General features: G+C 40.5%; 1 protein-coding gene across 1 annotated transcript in view; it reads right to left on the minus strand.

Moving 5' to 3' along the window:
- Positions 1–23230, minus strand: part of VWA8 (von Willebrand factor A domain containing 8) — a 305200-nt gene that overhangs the window by 144894 nt on the left and 137076 nt on the right. Inside the window, exon 21 of the mRNA XM_019528508.1 lies at positions 8949–9025. Within this exon, the coding sequence (XP_019384053.1) occupies positions 8949–9025 (77 nt within the window). The remainder of the gene's footprint in view (positions 1–8948; positions 9026–23230) is intronic.

Raw genomic sequence — 23230 nt, forward strand, 5'->3', positions numbered from 1 at the left:
GACCCTATTTGCAAATATATCCTTTGTGTTACTAACAATGTGTGCCTGAGGAATTATTATTCGCGAGCCTCCAAAGAAACGAACCGCGATTTTCATATCATTAGGATGAACAATTATTTTGGGCAATGCCATATTTTACTGTTGCTGGAGTTGAAAATCCACAGCAGAAACACTGGCAGTTGTCAAGAGAGGGATGAATATAAATAAAGTTCTTGATTTTGTTAGAAGTCATAAAATCTCCTCTATCCATCAGGTGAGAATTGATTTCATAGTTTCATAGTTTCTAGGGTCGGAAGGGACCTGAGCAGATCATCTAGTCTGACCCCCTGCCGTGGCAGGAAACAGTACTGGGGTCAAACGACCCCAGCAAGATGTTCATCCAACCTCCTCTTAAAGACCCCCAGGGTAGGAGCCAGCACCACTTCTCTTGGAAGTGGGTTCCAGGCCCTAGCCAGCCTGACCATGAAGTAGCGCTTCCTGATATCCAGCCTAAACCTGCCCTCTGCCAGCTTGTGACCGTTATTCCTGGTTACTCCTGGCAGTGCACGGGGGAATAGTGACTCCCCCAATGCCTGCTGATCCCCCCGACTAGTTTATAACGTGCCACTAGATCCCCCCTCAGCCTTCTCGTTTGGAGGCTGAACAGGTTCAGGTTCCGTAGCCTCTCCTCATAGGGCCTGCCCTGCTGCCCCCGATCATGCGAGTGATCACCCCTGATTCATGTTTCATTTTGAATTTTAATTTTTTCTACTCAACTGTTCAGACAACTGTCAAGCCTAATATGACTTTACATGCCTCCTAATTCTTAGGTATATTGAAGAATACCAAATAGATTTTTGATGAAAATACACTCTCTACTTTTACTATCAGTGAGAGGCATAGTATGATCCACAGGGCTTTAAGGTTTTGCTTTCAATACAAAAACTGCATTATTTTCCCTTAAGTAGGTATTTCAATACTAGAATAGCTTTCAAACCTAAAATGTTTTTATTGTCAGATGTGGCAGGTATGGAATACCACTGAGATCTCTTTAACAGGATTATTTTGATCACTATGGGCGTCTTTACACATCTTCTGCAGGGGAGAGCTCCAAAAGCTGCTCTAATTAAACCTTCTGCAGCATCTCATGTATTCAGCATCCCCTGCTTCAAAATGGTGCTGGGAGCACTTTAACTAAAGCTCATTTGACAATTTTTAAAGCACCCCTGCTGCCATTTTGATGCACGGGGACACTGAATACATGCTAAATAGCATGCTCCAGCAGACTTGATTAATCAAGCATGGATTGGAGCAAACATCTGGAGCACAGGTCTGGTGCTTGTATAGGTACATGAACAGGAAGTCACGCAACTTATTTAGTTGCAGTGATTTCAAACACTATTCTCCCCCCCACTCTGAAAAGGCATAGGATACAGGAGAACAGCTGAAATTTTCTTTTAAACAATTAGAAATTCTTCTAGAAATCCTTCTCTCCTGGATGTGAAGAAAACTAGAAAGCAGAAGAAAGCAGAGGAAAAGGAAATATTCCTTTTCTAAGAGTTTTTCTGTCCCCCCACCTAAGTAACCATTCCTCGTAGAATGCACATGGGGTTGATAGAAGGTTAAGTGTTGCTTTTTTAACAATCAAAATAATTGTTCTACAGTTTAAAACACCATCTAGAAGAAAAGACTCTTAGGTATAATTTATACTTGACCTAATCCTTTTTCTGTGTGGGTAGGCTTGCTTTCCTACTATTCCCTGAGGAGTTTAAGCAAAAGCAGGTTTGAAAGTAGGCAAACTTAACCATAAGGACTATTAGCATCACAGCCATTAGCTCTAAAGCAGTGGTTGTCAACTGGGGGTATGTGTACCCCTAGGGGTACCTAGAAGATTCATAAGGGGTAGGCAGAACCTGTGGGCATGCGCACAGCTGCAGCATAGCATGAGGGCAGCCAGGAGCACAGCTCAGCCACATGAACTTTGGGGGTGGGGGAGGCGGAAGGATGGAGGAGTATTTCATCTATTGGGAAATAAAGACATAATAACAGAATCACTCTCTTATTGTGGTAGAATTATTGGAGTATCCCAAGTAACAGTCCTCCTGTCAGAAATATATTTCTCTGATGATAAGGCACTGCTCTACAGAAGGGTATTACAAACTTCTTTAGCCACTGAATAAACTACAGGTGCTGCAGACTGGAGACCTTGACTTCCCTATGTGGGGCAAAGGGTTCTTGCTACTTGTTTTTGAGGGGATGCTGTAACCTTAGTTCAATGGCTTTAAGTTTTGCAGTAGTGGCACCTAATTGCCCAGCCTAACTGCATGCCTATTCATGCACTTCCTAGAACTCAGATTATGCTTTAAGGGTTTCTCAGTAGTCCAAACGATGAGCTCCATTGCTGACTGGAGCTACATCTAGGAATCAGCTGAGAGAGTTGTTCTCTTAACAGCAAGGTAATTCCAGGTAACATAGGATATGAGACCTCACAGTAAATTGTTTGCTATATATGTATACCAAACTTTGTAGAGAAAGCATTGCTAGTGAAAGGGAAAACTGCAATTTTCTTAAACAAAATCCGTGGCTGGATATGTTTCCGTACTGCATTAGCCTTTTCTTTAAGGGATTACCAAGAGAGGGATGTTTTAGTAAGATGTGAGAGGTTCTTAAGAGCATATTCTGGAAGCTGCAGAAAAACTGAAGTGGTCCATCATAGCTTATTGCTTTCAATTTCTAGATTGGCCTGGCATTCAGCCAATGTGGTCTGCCAGACGTGAGATGACAGCCACCTTACAGCATTGCAATTTCCTTCAGTAAATGTCTTCTGGCAGGGCCAAATAAAAGCAATCTAGGGCAGTGGATATGTATTGTATGGACCACTACTACCACTCTGTCTGCATGTTGTTAGTCCACTTCACTTTGCAGTGGCAATGGTTTCTGCAGTCTATCAGTTTTATAACTGCCCTAGAGCCATCCTGATGATCACCTCTGGATCATGGGTTTGCTTTATCAAGCACATTCATAAGGGCTAAAAATATTTTTTTTGAACGGGAGGCTAAAATTTTCAACTCATTTATAAGCCAGATCTAGGCATGATGTCTAACAGTACCTGTGCATTAATGAAGCAGCTTTGTTGCCTGCACCTTATTTGCTGGATTATGCTGGCAAAAACCAACCTACAAGTGGTGAAGCCAGCCATAGCCCTTAGTTATTAAAGCTCTTTATACCCTCTCAACATTGATTAATCATGGCTCAATTATACAGCTGACAATTAGACTTCAAGAAAGCAAGCACTTGAGCCACAATTCTACCCATAAAGGAAAGAGTTTGTAATGAAAATGGAAGGATAACAATTGTACTTGTACACAAAAATGGTAGGTGTGTAACAGAGAGGAGGAATGACTATCAAAAGAGAAATCTAAAAAGCAGCTGGATGGCAGAAATGAATTCCAAACCAAAAGATGCAGCACTGAGTGCTTAAATAATACATGGAGAAAAGTGAAGTCTTTCTCCATGTGTAATTAGTTACTGATGTGATGATAAAAGGGAAGTAAAATGACCCTTTTCTATTTTATTACAAGGGAGGTAACAGACCAAACTCCAGAACACTTTCTTATACTGGTTTTTGTAGCAGCTGGGAGCTAACATGATTACATTTATCTATAACTGTGATCAGTGCTAAGACAGATTTTATGGTCTAACAACGCACATTTCTTCCTGGTGTCTTCTGAAATGCTTTTACTATTTTTTCCCCATTTCAAAATCTCTTAGCCCCAAGAGGCTTTGTGAATTTTAAATAAGTGCTGTCACATTGACTTTTCTTCATCCCTCAGAAGGTTTTCAGCTTGCCCCCAATCTAAACAAAGCTGTTCTTTTAAAAAGTCAGATTCTTTCTAGTAAAAGTGGCTTTAAATGTTTCTTTAAATAACATATTTTCATTTCTCTTGTATAGGAAGGCAGATGTTTTACTGTTTCTACCAGAAAAGGCAAATGTTAAAACTAGTAAAGTATAAAGTGATGAAACAGATTTAAGACTAAAAAGGAGGACTATGTACCCTTCAAAATTTCTAAAAAATAATGTTTAACCAGGGTGCCATGGCACCCTTGGGTACCTTGAGATCCTTTCAAAGGTGCTGCAGGGTGCCATGTAAATGTTAGCACTGTTAAGTGTGCAAACATGATTCATAACAAACATGGAGATTTCAAATAGGAATCCACAGTATTAAAACTAGTCTGACCTTTTCTGATTCTTTCTGAGTTCTTTGCAATAGAAACACTGCTCTATTATTTCTCCTTATTAAAAATGAGTGGAAATTAAGAACTGTCATTTTCCAAGGGATGCTTTAGGTCTAGGGAGGTTGAGAACCACTATGTTAAAACCCATTTCTGTGTTTATTTTTTATACACAGTAGTACATTTTATTCAGAAGGACTCAACATCCTTTTAAATCTTTACCAATGGATTTTCAGACCAATATGTAAAAATTACTCACAACTCATAGGTACTTGCTTCCATAAACTGTTCACCATTAAATAACAATAAATAACAACTTCAAACAGAAATTTAAAAAGAATAAAATATGCAATTTTAGCCAGGAAATCTTAGGACTAACTTAATTATCTGTAACAGAATTCCACCAAAATTGTACAGATAATACACCTCTCATAAGAATAAAAATACTATGACAAGTAACTGTATTTTTAAAGTGTGATTCTTTCCAATCATACTTCTTAGTTAATGGCTCAGGACTAATTTGGAAGGAACATATAGCATTATTATATCCATCCAGTCTATTGTTCATTCTTCTACTTATCCAGATCAACTTATGAGGCATTAAAAATAACCTGAATGATCAGAAACAGCTTACACAGAAGGAAAGGTCCCACAGTATATATATTTTCTTCGCAAACATACATCTGAAGGCCTTCCCTTACTACCTTTACTCACACCTTCATTGTTAGTGACAAGTATACAAAATGTGAAAAAGATACCCAGGAAATGAGTACATTCAGCTAAGAAGTGTAAGAAAGGTTAGGAAAAATGATGTATGGCCTCCCTGAGAAGAATAATCCTTAAGGTCAGGCTGACCCTTGCATGTGAATCCTCAGTAATGCAAATTAATTCAGATGTCAGAAGAGATGTTTAAAAAAAATCCTGCTTAGTCTGTCTTGCAAATCCTCTCATCATCTTCATGAACAAACACTCTCGTAAAATGCGATTTAAAAATTGCTTATGAGATTAGCTCACTGACTCTTCAGCAAAGTGATAGGTATAATATAAACACTTCCTTAAAAAAATTATCTGAAATTGATAACTAATTTTCAGGGTATTTATACTGAATAAGCCATTAAGAGTCCTTATGCTACTGACATAGAAACAATTCTTTAAATAGCATTTTTGGTTCTATGTATGCCCATCTGTTAAAAAAGGACATTTATAATTTGACAAGGGATTTCACAGAGTGCATTTATTCCCTCCCTGACTCATTATTTACCAAAAATAAAATTTTCAAAAGTCTCAGTGACTTCAGATCTTAATTCCAAGTGAAAGCCAAACAAGACTTTAGCACTTTTAAAAAATAGGCCTTAAACCGTAAGTCATGTTTGTAAAACAATTTCAAAAGTTTCACCTCACTGAACTTTAACCATCTTTTCCTTTTATTTACTTTCCTGCCTCTCTCACTTTAACAAAATAATGTTAAAAATACTGTTTTCAACAGCTAGTGAAAATGTTTGTTCAATTAATTTTTCAAGCTGTTTCCACATATTCCTTTCTCCAATGCCACTAGTTTCTTCAGCTATTCTTCTTCAAGTAAAGTCACTATTAAAGATACACTATCCTTGTGGTTTTGCCTTTTTGGCCCAGAAACTAAATGGTTTATTAAAATACAGTGCCCACTCATTATTATTATCTGTCCCCTTTTCTATCACAAGCATGTAGCATTTGTTTTAATAAATGCTTATTACATACAAATACATATATATATAGATTCATAAATTGTAAGGCTGGCAGGGACCTCAGAAGATCATTAGGTCCAGCCCCCTGCACTAGGCAGGAAAGACAACTAGGGTCAAGTGACCCAAGCAAGATGACTATCCAGTCTCCTCTGGAAGATTTCCAGGGTAGGTGATTGTACAACTTCTGGAGGGAGCTTATTTGACAGTCTGGACACCCTAAGTGTGAAGAAGTTTTTCCTAATGCTGAGTCTGAAATGGTCTTCCAGGAGTTTGTGGCCATTACTCCTGGTTCTCCCCAAGGGCGCTGTGGTGAACAGTTGTGAACATAAAGGTCCCAATCCAGAAAATGCTTAAACACAACAGTAGTACTACTAAATTCAATATGATCAAGAATTTGATCATAAACATATCAACTGTTTTCATGTACAAAGGACATCTCAGTGAGGACTTGCAATACCTCTACATGGGTTCCTTGATATTCTTAAGGTAACTGCCAAGAAACGATGTCCCATTCACTTGCTCTTGCTCCACACGTCAAACTTGGAAATGAGGTGGTAAAGCCCCCTGAAGGTGCCTTCTACTGTTCAAGTACACCAGAAAGAGAAAGCTCTGAGAACCAAGGGGGAGAGGCAGTTCCACCCTTGAAGTCCCAGAGAAAAGAACTGGCAAGTGACCTTACTCTAGGTGCAACAAGTGACGTGAAACTAGAAATAAACTGTATAGAATACTGAGTCACAAGCAGTTAGACAAATAATAAAAAGGCCAGCAAAGGGGAGACCATAACCTATAAGTTATAGTAGGCTTATCCACCAACTAACACTTTGACACCTTCTCTACTCTGTTACTTTCATCATGACAACAACTGCTTGTGTAACCAAGAAAAGTGATGGAAAATTACAGGCTACATAATTGTGCCTTCAGCTGACTAATGTAACCCATGTATAAAATACTGACAGCTGTGACACTTAGAAAATGGGCATGTGCTCTTCTGTAGCAAATAGCAAGTGTTAGTGCATTTCACTGAGTTGATACTAGCCAGGTATCAATCAGCAAAGAATGATACAAGGCAGTATTTCTAATTATCAGACAACAATGTTTGTACAGTTTTTGACAAAAATATTGTGAACTGACTGGCAAGAAAAATGTTCAAAGAACCAAAACCTTAACAGAGCACTGATCTTTATTAAATTTACTCTCAGACAACAGCTTATTTGGCTCTTAATTCTAAAAGTAAGTTTTATCATTTATTATTAATACTATTGAAGAGTCACATAAAATGTAATATTGGAATTAAACTAAATGAGTTCTATAACATTATTTGAAAAGCTCACCAAAATTTAATAGAAGAGACTTAACTTTCTCCAAATAATCCTCTAAAGAATGTAATATTATGGTTTATCACTTTCAAAGAAATTAATATTTTTTCAATAGGATATTTATAGATTCCTATAATCCTACTTACTTAAAAACCACATGAGCATTTTTCTTCATTGAGGAAAAAAGTTTTTATTTTATTATTTATAGAATATGCCAATTACCACATTCTAACATGTTCTACAACCATATTGTAGGTATTATAAATTATACTTTAAGCATGTGCATGATCAGAGGTCAGGAAACAGACCTTACAACGACAGGCTGAGAGCCATGGGCCTCTTTAGCCTGGAAAAGCGCAGGCTCAGGGGTGATCTGATGGCCACCTGTAAGTTTATCGGGGGTGACCACCAGTATCTGGGGGAATGTTTGTTCACCAGAGCACCCCAAGGGATGACTAGGTCGAATTGTCATAAACTCCTGCAAGACCGTTTCAGGCTGGACATAAGGAAGAATTTCTTTCTTGTCTGAGCCCCCAAGGTCTGGAATAGCCTGCCATCGGAGGTGGTTCAAGCACCTACATTGAACACCTTCAAGAATAAACTGGATGCTTATCTTGCTGGGATCCTATGACCCCAGCTGACTTCCTGCCTTTTGGGCGGGTGGCTGGACTCGATCTTCCAAGGTCCCTTCCAGCCCTAATGTCTATGAAATCTATCCTAGCTGCCACTTACTGAGTTTTGACAAGCCATCGAGGGCTGCATGACAGGCAGCCAGGGGCAGATAAATATTAATTTTCTAAATTTTTTAGTGGCCCCGCAGGCCAGATAAAATGTCCTAGTGAGCCGCATCTGGCCCAGAGTCCGCATTTTGCCCACCCCCGATTTAGAAGATAAGTTGTGGAGCATGGAGAGGCATGGGGTATATAAGATGACAATAAAGAGGTAGGAAAACAGAGTTAGCCAAAGCCATCAGCATGACAGCAAGTTTGAAATTTATATGGAAGGAGAACACTCCAGCAGAGAGAAGTGTGGAAGAAGCAACAAAGAGATTATGTGATCAAACAGGCAAAGATAAACATATTTCAGTTTCAGCCGTGATGTTTTAGATACACGGAGGAGCAGAAATGAGGAAAAAAACATGCAATATACGTTTACGCTTAGCTTTGCTCTGGCTCTCCTTGTCATGCAAAACAGATTTTTGGAAGAAGTTACCAGAGTGTAAAAGGAAGACTATGCATTTCCAGCTAGAATTTTCAGACACCCTCATCTACTACTTACATTTCCAAATAAGCACGTGTAGGCTTTTTTCTATGCAGGCCCTGACACAGCAAAAGCTCTCAGTAAACACTGACAAAACAAACTCATTTTCTTTCAAATCCCTCTGTACAGCTTGACAATGGTTAACTACTGGTGCACTTGAATGGGTGCCTATCTTTCTAACCATTACTGCCCACTGTCTCTTAATAGTCCCCCATCCATTTGCTGTAAACTCTTTGGGGCAAGGATGGTTTATTCTGTGTCTATATAGCACTTATAAACTGGGACCCCAGTGTACGGACTAAAGCTCAGCACTACAGAACTGCAAATAATAAGGAATGGACTTCAGGAATGTGAGACTTAAAATACCAACAAATCAGACTAGTGAGATGAAAAAGTGAAATTCCATCAAAAGTATCACATAAAATAACATTCTTACCTATGAAGCTGTAAATATTCTCTAGGTCTGTTTAACAGGTGAAGGAATCTGTCAACGATCTTGTTTTTTCCCACACCCTGCAATAACATATATTAAAATCAATAAGAAAGAAAATTGACTTCCCAGAATTGTTCAAATATGGTCTCAATTACTGTCTAATAAAATAAAACCTCACATCAGACATACAGAACTTTATGATTAATTGTTGGGTTAAAACAATATATGATTTGCAAAACAAAGCAATTTTTTAGTAAAACTATGTTTTTATTGTTCTACCAGCTGTGTGTGCGCCCACGCGCGTAATGCTAGAGTACGGAGTATGTGTGTACATCTATAATATGTTTATATATGTAGTATAGAATAGCAGCTGTACAGAAATAGATGTAGAGTAATTTGCATATTACTCCTTGCACATTCCTTTTAGAAAGACAATATTAATTTTGTGGTTCCTATCTGTAAGCTTTATTTCATATTCAGCACAACTGGCTTAATATCACAGGCACCACCTTTACTGGGGTCTCCACGGAAACCAGCCACAGCAATGTGAGAAGGGGCTGCTGGGAAATGGAGTCCGCCATGGGCCCAATCCAGCCTGTAGGCTGGACTTTGCCTGCCCATGTTCTATAGCATCCCCAACATTTACATGACTCAAATCTGCTTCTCCTACAATTAAATCCTAGTATTCCAGTCTCTTTAATTCCCAACAGTTGACAAAGCTACTGTAGAGAAGTGGATGGTAGGTAACTGGTCAGTGGCTACAGCAGAAATGATAAAAGAGAGAAAGAGCATTGGGAAAGATAGATCAGCGATTATAAGCTATCTTAACAATGATGTTCAAGAGAATTAAAAGTGTGAAACTGAACCAAGATGTAGAGAAGCATATCTGAGAATCATTCATACAGATACAGTAGAGGAAATCAGGGGAGCAGAGGAGATCACCGTAAATGTACAAATTAAAACAGGTAAAAAAAAAATGAAAAGTCAACAGATTCTAAATGATCTTAACATGAGTTTAATAAAGCTCTAAGTTTTTTCACATGAAAGGAGTAACTCACACTTTTGTCATGATTTCTCCCTTTTTGAATATATATCTCTATGTATATATTCTCTCTCTCTCTGTATATATATAGAGAATGAATATATATATTCTGAAAGAGACAAATTCTATATATTTTTCTCCAGTTAAAAATAAACTAAAAGCTTTACTAATATGCTAGAGGCCTACAGTTGTATTATTCAGTTTAAGGTTGAAGCAAAAAAAAAAAAAAGTATAACTTCACTGGAATGAGTTAAAACAATCTCCAGGGCTGTGAAATAGGAGCTTCATTACCAGGTGCAGCCAACAGACAGCAGAATCGCAGAACAAAAGATAGCTGGATTGGTGGAACATCAAAACCATTAAAAAGAAGAGCGAGTCATTAACACCTGTGGAATTTGGCAGATTACAATGAACTGTTAAGTCAACTGACTCCCTCAACGCTGCCTAACTAGAAATACTGCTCTCACTGCCATGCGGCTGGTTTTAAACTTTGGGTGGAGCATGAAATCAGGAGGGTTGCAAGTACCGGGGTGCACCCCCTCTGAATCTACCCCTGGTTATAATGTAGTTTTAATTAGTAGCACTTTTATTTTCTGCAGCTGTCAGCATTCAGTAAACTTTAAAACTTCTAGAATACTAGGAAAGAGTAAACAACCTTGTGATAACACAAGTTCTTCTAAAGCAATCAAATACATGTTTTGGAGATATATATTAAACTTCAGGCAGTTTAATGGCAGCCTCAAAAGTATTCAAGTGGAAACACAATATAATGGGAAGGTTCTAACAGCAAATATGGACAGTTATAGGTCAGTGTGTTAGTGCTGCAGTGAGACTTTAGGAATCCTAAATGGGCTGGCAAAATGGAATGCTCCACCTAGTGTCAGTACAGCTATATAGACAGAAACCTGAATAATTCATGAACTTTAGAAACTGTGCAGATGGTTGAGTGAGTTTGATGTGCCAATCTTTAGTGGATTTCATGCCAGTTCCTAAAGAACAGGACTTTAGCCAACTGGAAAAAACCAAGCTACAGACAGATATCAACATACTGAATCAATACAGAAAACATCAAATATCAGACAAAATGGATGTTATGACAGGAAAAGAGGTTTTCTGGCTTTCATATGTGTCAACAGGAAGACCTTGCAGTTTGTCTGCATGTTTATAGCATTGTTTTAGAACCTTACACATACAATTAAGATATTTCCCAATGACAATACAATGTTGCTGTGCGGTTTTTTCCCCTTCACTCCACCAATGGCACACTGGACAACATGGCTACTTTATGCTTACTTCTTTTTAAACTACCACTAGTAATGTGAGCAGGAACACCTCAATTCCTTTAACTTTAAGGTTTAAAGAATGCTAGAAGCCAAGATGAAAGTGAAGAGCATCAAAGTAAGGGTGAAGTCAAGAGTTTTACCAGACTCCACTGGTACTAGTTTTACTGGGGTGTTTTGTTAACCAGCCCCTTTTCTGATGTAACTTTATTTTATATTAATGACTGTGATGCATTTCAGAACAGGCATGCCAAAACCAAAAGACTTTTCCCACTATGTTTGAACTATTATAGAAATGTTAATGCAGTTCAGTTTTTAAACACAGATACTAGAGAGTGTACATTATGTCTCTTCATAGACACTGTGGTGTATCACACAAAATCCTTGACTGGCAAGGATGGTCAGAGCAAGGAAATAGCAGCCAAAGCCCTTTGATTCTATTTGAGGATACTCACTTTAAGTCATTTTAGCACGTCTCTGCCTTAGGGCAAAATACATGTGCTGGGGGGGGACGGTGTACAGAGGGAAGTGTACACAGCACGTTGTGTATCAGCATCCCCACACTTCAAAATGGGGTGGGGCTGCTTTAAATAAAGGTCGTCAAATGAGTGTTAGTTAAAGCACCCCCACCCTCATTATGAGGTGCAGGGAATGCTGATATATGAGACACACTGATTAGATGCTCCAGAAGCCTCCCCACATGTCTACAGGCACCCATAGTTGCTGTCCCAGGAATGCCAACCCATGACTATAATTACTGTCAGTCCTTCAGCAAGAGGGAACAATATAATCATATTAACCAGCACAGGAGAGATCCATACTCCATATAAGGAGACATTAAAACCAGCTATTTTAGCTTCCTAAAAACTCCTATAATACCTCTAAAATACCCAGCTCCACCCAACACTACCTGGCCTCCCTTTTATGAAGGTGGGGTACAAGGGGGATTTATTTAGAGAAAAGAAAACACTTTACTCTGGGTTGTAGCTGTGTTAGTCTAAGGACATATGCAGGCAAAGTTCTTTGAGTAGATGTGATATCTTTTATTAGACCAACTGAGTAGTTGGAAAACAGTTCTTACAAGTTTTTGGGTGCAATCACCCTTCTTCAGAGATAGGGAGTCTCTGCTGTTCTGAGACTCCAAGGAATGAGAGAAGCAAAAAGTGTGACAGGATGTCAGTGACAATGTAAAAAGGTAGAAATTAGGAAAACAAAAGGTAAAGCAGGGAAGGGAGGGGGGAAAAAGCCAAAGGGGAGTAAGGGAGACTCTACAGTGGTAGTAATTCAAGGTAGAAAAGAGGCTAATAAAATATATCACATCTAATCAAAGAACTGTGCAACACTTTACTCTGACACTTTCTGGAAGGCAAAACAGCAACTTGGGAGAACTGATGAGTTAAACTACGTTAGAACAACCTTGAAATGAGTCATTGGCAGTTGTGGAGATCAAGAAGCATAAAAAATTCCACTTCCCTTCCCCCGTTTTCTTGAATCCTTGAGAAGATCACAGATGAAGCTGTTTATCTCTGCCTTACCAGGACGAAGACCAAAGTTCGAACCCACATCTTCTACTTCCCCAAAAACTGCCCTGTTGGGCTTAGACATAACTCAGCAGTCTATAAATATGTTAGAATTAAGAGGAAGATCAAAGAAATAGAATGGTGATTTTCAACCAGGGTGCTGGGGCACCTTGGGGAGCTGCCAGATCCTTTGAAAGGTGCTTCAGCGTATAAGCAGTTAAGTGAACTGTGAGGAGATAAACAGATAAGCCAAGAAGACAAACGCGCATCTAGGCTCAGCCCTCCCTGAATGATCCCCCACTCCCACTGCCCAGCCACTCTACGAGGAGGTAAGCATTAAACCATTTGGTTCTCCTCGCTGTGTCCATAATTTGTTTTCCCCCCATTCAATAAGAGTCTTTCTATTTCAATTATTCTCAACCTTTTTGGACTCAAGGCATCCCTCACTAGATTTGAGGAACTCTTCCATAACTTTGTGAATTGAACAGCACCCCATTTCTACAACTAAACTGATTTATTACAGTGTTTACCTCTTTGCAGAAGGGCTGAGAAAAGAGAGTTGGGGGGAGTGGTCAGAAAAAGGGGTTGGGGAGCAGTAAGGCAGGGACAAGTTTGAGTCAAAGCTTATGAGCTTATCTTCTCACACCTCAGTGGCACCCTTCAAAGCATCTTGCAGCACCCCACACCCAGACTTGTGGACCATTTTTCCAGTCTATCCAGGTCATTTTGGATCCTAGCCCTGCCCTCCAGGGTGTCTTCAACTCCACCCAACTTGGTGTCATACACAAATTTGTTAAATGTGTACTCAACCCCATCATCTGAACCATTGACAAAGCCATTGCACAACCCCTGGCGAAACTCTTTCACAACTCGTAGCACTCTGGAGGAATCCCTGAGGGGGACTGAAGGGAGCTAATGTTGTGCCCATCCAGAAGAAGGGCAGGAGGGAGGACCCGGGTAACTATAGGCCAATCAGCCTGAATTCCATCCTAGGGAAAATCCTAGAAAAGTTCATCAAGCAGTCTATCTGCAATAAGCTTGCAGAAGGTAAGATTCTGAATGACAGCCAGCCTGGCTTCGTCAGAGACAGGTCTTGCCTTACCAACCTCATCTCCTTTTATGACCAGGTAACTTGCCACCTGGACATGAGAGAGCAAGTTGACATTGTATACCTTCACTTCCAAAAGGCTTTTAATCTAGTATCCCACAATATCCTCATGAGAAAATTGAAGGATCGTGGGCTTAACTCCAAGATAGTCAAATGGGTGAGAAACTGGCTGCAGGACAGAACCCAAGAGTCATAGTGAATGGATTTGTCTCATCCTGATGAGAAGTGGGTAGCTGTGTCCCACAGGGGTTGGTGCTTAGTCCAGTACTTTTCAACATCTTTATTAATGATTTGAATGTAGGGGTGAAGAGCTCACTGGCCAAGTTCATAGATGACACCAAATTATGGAGAAGAATGGTCATGCTTGAAGACAGGCTATGGATCATGAACGACGCGTGCCCCTGGCAGCTGTGAGGGCATGGTGGCAGTAGGAGCATGGTGACAGTAAGCAGGGGAGCTCCTGCTGGCACTGTCTGCAGTGAAAGTGGCAAGCACTGACCGGGGTTGGCAACCACCCACAGACGTTGCTGACAGTGTCAGCAGTAGCCAGCAGGGATTGTGGACCAACAGCAGTTGCCTTTTTTTAGGGAGTGCACCCGCGTGCACTGCCTACACATCGCCCCTGCTACAGATAAAGGCGGACTTAGACAGGATAGCAAGTTGGGCGGATCAGAAACTCACAAAGTTCAAAGTCAAGAAAATGTAAAGTGCTCCACCTTGGGACGAGTAACCCCCAACACACCTATAGGCTTGGCAGCATCAAACTGACTAGCACCACGAATGAAAGGGACCTGGGGGTAATTACAGACCACAGTATGAGTATGAGCCAGCAATGCAATGCTGTAGCCAGTCCAATAGGGCAAATAATACTCTGGCATGCATCGATCGATGCATCTCCAGCAAAACCAAGGAGGTGATTCTTCCGCTCTATTCAGCACTGATGAGACCGCAGCTGGACTACGGCATCCAGTTCTGGGCACTACACTTTAACAAGGACCTGGGGAAGCTTGAGAGAGTCCAAAGAAGAGCCACCCATAGGATCAATGTTACATGGAAAGCTATACGAGGAAAGGCTGAGGGATCTGGGATTCTTCAGCCTGAGGAAAAGTAGGCTGAGAGGGGACCTCGTATCAGCTTACCACTACACAAGGGGAGTATACATCAAGGGCTTGGTGAGCAACTGTTCACCAGGGAACCTGAGGGGAAAACCAGGAGTAATGGCCACAAGCTCCTGGAAGATTGATTCAGGACCAACATTAGGAAAAACTTCTTCACAGTCAGGGTGTCCAGACTGTAGAATAAGCTCCCTCCAGAGGTTGTGGAATCACCTACCCTGGAAATCTTCAAAAAAAGGCTAGACAATGACCTTGCTGGGGTCACCTGACCCCCAGTTGTCTCTCCTGCTTGGTGCAGGGGGCTGGACCTGATGATCTTCTGAGGTCCATTCCGGTCTTACAATCTATGAATCTATGCTAAACAATACTAGACCTAGGACGGCCCCTTGGGAAATGCCACTTGATACTTCCTCCCAACTAGATATTAAGCCATCGGTGACTACTCAGTGAACACTATGGTCTAACCACTTATGTATCCACCATAACTTACAGTACTTTCTTAAACTTCATATTTCCTTAGCTTGTTGATGAGAATGTAGTGGGAGATAGTGTCAAAAGCCTCGCTAAAGCCTGTAACCTTATCATAGAAAAAACAGATTAATCAAGCATGACTTGCTCCTGGTGAGTCCATGATGGAATGTGAATCCATAATAACATATTTGGGCTGTATTAATCCATATACAAGTCATGGGAAATGATCCTTCCACTATTGCTCTGTACTGGTGACACCTAATCTGGAGTACTGTGTCTAGTTTTGAGCACTACACTTCATGAAAGATGTAGACAAACTGGAAGGAATCCAAAGGAGAGCAATCAGAATGATTAGTTAGAGGTTTTAGAAACATGACACAAAGGAAGGTTGGAAGACTTTGGATTATTTAGTTTAACAAAAAGAAGACCAAGGGATGATTTGGTAAAAACCTTCCAACACAAAAAGACTTGTTATACCAAGGATGGAGATCAGTTGTTCTCTATGTTCATAGAGGACAGGACTAGAAGTAGTTGGCTTAAACTGCAACAAGAGAGTTTTATGTTGGCTATTAGGAAGAACTTTCTAACTATGAAGACAGTTAAGCACTGGAGCAAACTATACAGAGATTGCAGAATCTCTGTCAATGGACAGTTTGCAGGTTAAATGGACATTTCTCTCAGGAGAGGGGGAAGATACCAGCTCAGTTTTTCTATGCTTCTATGAGATATGCATATCTAATACCTAGAAGAACCAGATGTGTAACATATTTCTCAAAATTATATACTTTATGAAAAATATACTAAAAAAAACATGGTTACTCTGTGGTTGAATTGGGAGAATACATAATTTCTGTGATTTTGGTTAACTTGTTGCTGTATATTTGCTAGATTTAGAATTGCTACTCAGAGGGAAAACAGGTCATATTGCCATAAGTAGGGACCTACCAAATTCATGACAGAACTGGGGTGTGCTTATGGTTTCTTTAATCTTGGAGGTGCCATCGTGGCCCCCCTCCAGCTGAGTGGTGGACAGCCTTGCTAGTGGCTTGCTCCTGATCAGCATGGAAGCAAAAACTGCCGTTTTAAATATGGCTTCATTTTTGCCACTCGTCGCTGATTGGCTGAGGGGTCCTGAGTGGTGGCCCTGCTGTCTGCTGCTAATCCGAGCGGAGGCAAAAACAGAGACATGTTTAAAACCGCAGTTTAGCTTCCCTGATGATCAGAAGGGAGCGGTGGGGGGTCCTCTGCAAATTAGCTGCAAGGGAGAGCGGCAGGGGGTGAGGTGTGCACAGAGGAACATAAAAGATTGAAGGAGCCACCATGCACCCTACTTTTGCCATGAATTTGGTATGTCCCTCGCCATAAGCACTGGAAGAATGAATTATATTCTCTTGTAACAGATATGCACAGTATTTTTATATGAAATACTAGAGCAACATGAATTTACAGAAATATAATATGTAAATGAGGGTGAACAAATAACATCTGTGTTGATATTTTAGCTAAATCAGATAAAATATATGAGAAAAGCAAATACTATTATATTATTTTTCTCTGTCAGATATACATAGGACAACTAGAATAGAAAAATAGGAAGTAAAACAAAGCAAAGAAAGATGAAAGAAAACCATGTATTCAGCAAACAAATTTAAACTTGCCTATTTTCCTATTTAAAGTCTTCTATCTTGAAAACAATCTTGAGACTCTTCTGTATTTTTGCAGACTCTTTACTTGGCACCAACAGTACATATTTTGTTACATTACATAGTGCTTGGGGACCCCACTGAAGGTCAATTCTTTTATTGCAAATTCATGTGGTACTTATGAAAATTAAAGTTTTATTTTTAAAATAACATTTGACCAACAGAGTTAATAGCCTCTATTCCCTGAAGGAGTTATGAATTACAGGAGTTGGCTAAATCACACAGATTAAAGCCTATCGGCATCCCTTTCACATACCACACTTAACCCAGAGTTTTAGAAATGCAGATACCTTCTCTAATTCTTAAATATGATAACAGAATTAAATCCTGATGGAGAAAAGAACTGAAAAACATATGACAGCGAATACTTCTGGGAAGACAGGAACCTATATGCAACCCTTTTATTATTTTTCCAGCTTTGTTTTCTCAGTATAGCTTTTATGGATAGAAAGAAGAGTTATGATAAAAAACCCATAAAGATCTTAGTTGTTCCAGTAATGTAAATAATATTATGATCCTTGAAGGCAAGAATAATATATTATTCTGAGAATATGACAATACCATATTTATTCAAATATAAGATAAACCTGACTATAAGACAACCCCCTATAATTAGATTATATATATGGAAAATGTATGAATTTGTTATAATATTTGAGGCACACAGCCTAATTATTGGAGGTTTGCCCTGAATTTGCCTCCTCCAACTGCTACAACAGGGAAACTAATTCAGGGGGTCAGGCACCCCCTTGCCCTTTGCCCTGCCTCAACTCCTTGCCCCTGCCACACATTCCCCCTCTTCTTCCTATCAAGACCCCGCTCTCCCTAAACACATGGATGCAAGGAGCAAATTTGACAATGACCTTGAAATAACCATAGCTGTGGTAATTTGCATATAGTACTCATTGACTTAGTTCATTCAGAATTGACAAGTTTTACTTTTTGTGAAATTGGTGCAAGTTTTAGCACTGTACTCCATAAACACATATTTAAGCAGCACTTTTGTACCTACTTATATATAGTACGAACTTTTTCTTTAATTTTCCATATTCCAAGCCAAATTAGCCAAATCAAATTCCAGATTCATCAGTCAGTCCAGGACCATAACTGGTCCTACTACCAGCAACATCCTTCATCTCCATCTGACTATTCATGATATTAGTCCAAGACAAATGGCTCATGATTTACCATATTGTTGACTGGGCTGGGTCCCACCAGAATTAACAGTGTTTCTAGCTATGGTGACCTCACACTTCAGCACTGCTCAATATATGTGTGTACTGCAGATACCCACCACAAAGCATTCATGTGCTAATTAGCTCCCCACTCATTACTGAAACTAGTTGTTCTTGTTATGAATCCTGGGATTCTCCAAAAACATATATGCAGATGAGGCACAGGGCAACCTGGTCCAGCATATATATATCTTCTAGGAAGGAGATTCCTAATCACAGCTTTCCTTCAAAGATAATATTCTCCTTCAAATGTAATTATTCAAAAACCCAAAGTACCGTAATATGCATGTAACATAGGAGGAAAACTCAGAATAGCATGTGTGTGTAACATAGGGGAAAAATGTGTATATATACACACACACACACACACGCATGCTAAAGAAAAGTCTCATATAAATTTGGATGCATGCCAATACTTAACTCTACTGGGGAGAAAAATTACCATACGCTTCTATAGGCAGCTACATTTTTAAGATCTCCCAAATGGCCTACTTACTGTTGACTTACTTGTCAAGTCTAAGTAAGAGGATGAAAAACAGAAATTGCTGCCAAGTAATAGGCTTCATTTAAATTATTAACAACATTTAACATCCTTAAAGTATGTTTCACCTTTAAAACACTCTGCACTTCGTTTCCCTCTGGTCTGTATTTTGTCTATTTACATGGAAATTTCCTCAAGTCAGAGGTATGTAAAATGCCTAGGCACATTTATGGGGGTAAAAGGGAAAAGAAAAGCATACTAAATACAGCATACCAGGTAATGCATCCTAAGTTTCACAAAGGAAATAAAGAAATTCAGGATTTTAAAACTGGAAACTGTGTTTTAATTAATTATATCAGTCATTTCTGAACCTTTTACCAGTCAGCATCACCATACTTCTTGTTGGATATTGTATGTTAACAAACACCCAATAAAAACCTGGCAAGCCATTTTTTATCCTGCTTCAATGACTGCTCAAGAGAGGATATACATTATTTAAGTAAGTTTGTATTTTAAGCTGTTCTTCAGCAAATTAAGATAACACTCAAGCAGGATAGAAACTTCCTTATGATATATAGGTTTCCCTTGCTTTATGCTGTACATGTGATCTTGGAAAATGGAGCATAATTTAAATTTGCATAAAGAGAACCCACTTTACAATGTAACAAATAGGGATATGTTCTAAGACCTTGACCTCGACTCCAGACCCATTTCTACAATTTTTACAAGACAATTTTGGTACTCACCAACAGCAGACAGTACGCACAAGCACAGGGTGATGGTGAATGTTACCATAATGGGGATGGTAATTACAGAAAAACGTGTCAGACAACAAGCGAGGAGCACAGCTCCACACAGGAGACTATATTTTGGTGTGTGTCACTCCTACAATGCACTGCACGAAACAGCTGAGTGTGACCTTCCACCACACCAATCGCATAATAGTGAATTTACCTTGCATACAACACATTTGTGGTATAAAAAGGGTCATTGCATATGAGCGAATTAGCACATATAGAACCTACATAAAGCAAGGGAAACCTGCACATTGATGATACAGGTGTTACTTTTTGGCAAGGGGCAATAATCAGCCAAAGGCTTGGAATGAGTAATTATATTGTAACAGGAAAGAAAACTAAAACAAAGACAGAAAATAAAAAGTTCTGGAGGCAGCAGAATTATGCATCAGGAGGTCAGAGCAGGAAATGGCACTGATAGCTGAGTGCTCTGGGGATCTTTCCAGTACACCCAAAGAACTGTCCTTCACTATCACCACAGCAGTCAGACTACTTTGACTTAAGCCATGTTTTTCTGTTCATTTTATGGGCAAACAGGGGGTCAACCTCCCCCTTCCCCAAACTCCTCTTCCAAATGTCACGTTTATCCCAGGGCTGACTGTCCTGGGCTTTCACTAGCGTTAAAACAGGTGCAGGACAATCATTTACAGCTTGAATGGCAGTCAAGTTGGACTAGCTCTGATTGTCCAGGAAAAAGTGTTACCTTGGTTACTTCAAAGGTACTTAAAATGGAACAATGGGCTTGTATGTCTGTAAGGGAAGAAACAGATGTTATCTGATGTCACATTTGTGGCGGTACAAATGGTGAGCAAACAGACATCCCTACCTACATTAGTGGTGCAACAAAAGGTAGTGTTAAATAGCACACTTTACTGCGGTGGATGTCTATTTGCTCTGTGACAGGAGAGTGCAGGTAGCCTCTCTGTAAGCAGGGAAAGTCAGGATTCCCTACTTATAGAAACCTGCCCTGGGATCTGGAGGTGCATCTCTGTTAGCAGGGAAAGCCCACACAGGTCTTGGCATGGAGACGTAGACTCATGGAATCCCTGACGCCCTGTTTCTCTTTGCCAGGACTTGTGCCAACCCATGTTTCCAACAGAGGCATGGAGTGGTACAGGTCCTGGCAAGGAGGCACAGGGCACCAGCTATTTTTAACATAAGATCCTAAGATCCTAATGGCTGTTTTTACCCAGAGAAGACAACCATAATGTTGGTATTGCATATACAACCACCTTATTTTCATGTCTTTGTCCATTTTCTCCATTATGTTCTGCACTGTGCTGCCCTGTGGTGCACCACTATTTTGCACAAAAAAGCATGTGTATCACTTTCAGTGTTCTGAGTCAAGCAAGAAGGAATAAACTGACTTTACAACACATGAGAATCTGGCCATGTACTTTGAAACCTGAATCAAGTGAACAAGTTCATTAGCTGGAAGGGATATTATATGACAGATCATGGCAAAAACCTGACTTTTTTGCATGTGCTACAAGGCAGTCAAGAATATTCTTTAGACTCTTCAAGGGTCATAAGGGGTACCTGAGCCATGCAGAACTACTGATGTTAACGTAAGATGCACTGGTCCTTATACATAAAAAGAATATCCTACAATCTTGCTAGTTTTATTTACTTGTAGATGTCATGGTAAGATGCATTTTACAGAAACTGAATGAAAATACAGTCAGCTTGTCAACCAACGTAAGTCAGTGTGTGGGAACTACCAAAGCACCGTCCTACTCTCCGTTGCCAGAAAGATACTTCTTGCATCTTTCTGAATCTCCTCCCCCCCCTTGCTGAAGATGTCTTTCCAGAATCCCAGTGTGGTTTTAGACCATCATGGGGTACCACCAACGTGAGTTTTGTTGCACAACAAACCCAGGAGAAGTGTAGAGAGCAACACCAGGAACTGTTTATGGTATTTATTGACCTAAACAAGGCCTTTGACTCTAGCAATCATGAAGCCGATGGAAGGTGCTGGCTAGCTTTGGTTGTCCACTGAGGTTCATCAGCATCCTCAGGCTACCCCATGACAGGATAGCCACCACAGTCCTTTGCAATGGATCAGAGACAGACCCAATTACTATCCATACTTGTGTTAAGCAGGGCTGCGTCATCACCCCAGCTCTTTTCTCCATCTATCTTGCTGTGATTTTTATTACCTGTGATTGCCTCGCTCCTGGAGTTGGGGTTGAGTATCGAATGGAAAGCCAGATTTTCAACCTGTGGCGCCTTCACAGCAAAACAACTGGCATCACTGGCCTTCAGTACACTGACAACTGTGTTATCCTTGCGGACACTGGATCCATCTGCAGTCCACCCTCAACCTTTTCTTAGGTGCCTATCACAGCCTGGGACTTGCCATTAACATTGGGAAGATCAAAGTGCTTTGCTGACCGAGATCTGCAGATGGAAACTAAGACCCTAGTCTACAATGTAGAGGTTATTCCCATGCTCCTCTATGGGTGTGAGATGTGGATGACATACCAAAGCCATCTTAAGCACTTGGAATAGTTCCATCAATGTTGCCTCAAGAAGATCCTTCTCATTAGATGGGAAGACCACTGTACCAATGCCAGCATCCTCTCTGCTGCTAACATAATCAGCACTGAGGAAAAGATCATGGAACATCAACTCTGTTGGGCTGGCCACTGCATGTAGATGGCTGACATTTGTCTCCCAAAACAAATCCTCTTCTCTTGGTTCAGTCATGGTAAGAGGACCCATGGAGGACAGAGGAAGCACTACAAAGACACCCTGAAAGCATACCGTAAGGGTGGCATCAGCCTTACAAACCAGGAAGTGCTGGCTGGTAACAGGTCTCAATGGTGCTGCACCATATATCAAGCTAGTGTCCACTTTGAAGAGAACTGTTTTGCTCAGGAAGCTGAGAAATGGCAGAGGAGGAAGAAAAGTGCACAACATATTGGCCAAATGCTGTGGCCCCCTAAGCACCACTTGTCACATCTGTGGAAAAACTTGCAGAGCATGGATTGGATTCTTCATCCATCTTAAACCTCACCACCAATACCCCACCCTCGGCAGACATCCTCATATCGAGGGATAGTCAACTGATAAACTCAGCTTATTAAGAGTTTTCTGTACATTAATCTTAGCTTGGAAGTAGTTTCTGTGTAGAAGGTAGGGTAGAGTAGTACCTTAGGACAAGTGTAGATGAAATGGAGGCCCTAAATTGAAGTGGTGGGTTTTTAAAAACACTGTTTCAATATAGGGCTCTTTAAACCCCTGAGCCATGCACACAACTGAACTTACCTGCCTCTCCGGTGGCAGGGAGGGAAGGGCGAGCTGCCGGTGGGCGGAGCAGTCCCAGGGCTGCAGAGGGTGTTGGTGCTTCCCTCTGTGGCAGTAGCAGTGCCCTGCTCCCCCAGGCACCCAGCTCAGGTGGTCCTGGGGGGGCACTGCAGAGGGAAGCACTGGGCCTCCGTGCAGCTCAGGCAGGCAGGTTCCAGTGGGAAAAAAAAGATCTTGGGTGGAGCCTACCTTCCCGGGCTGCAGAGCTGTATGGAGCCTGGTGC

The sequence above is a fragment of the Crocodylus porosus genome, unplaced genomic scaffold, assembly GCF_001723895.1.
Source record: "Crocodylus porosus isolate Cpor-Errol unplaced genomic scaffold, CroPor_comp1, whole genome shotgun sequence".
Classification (NCBI taxonomy): domain Eukaryota; kingdom Metazoa; phylum Chordata; order Crocodylia; family Crocodylidae; genus Crocodylus; species Crocodylus porosus.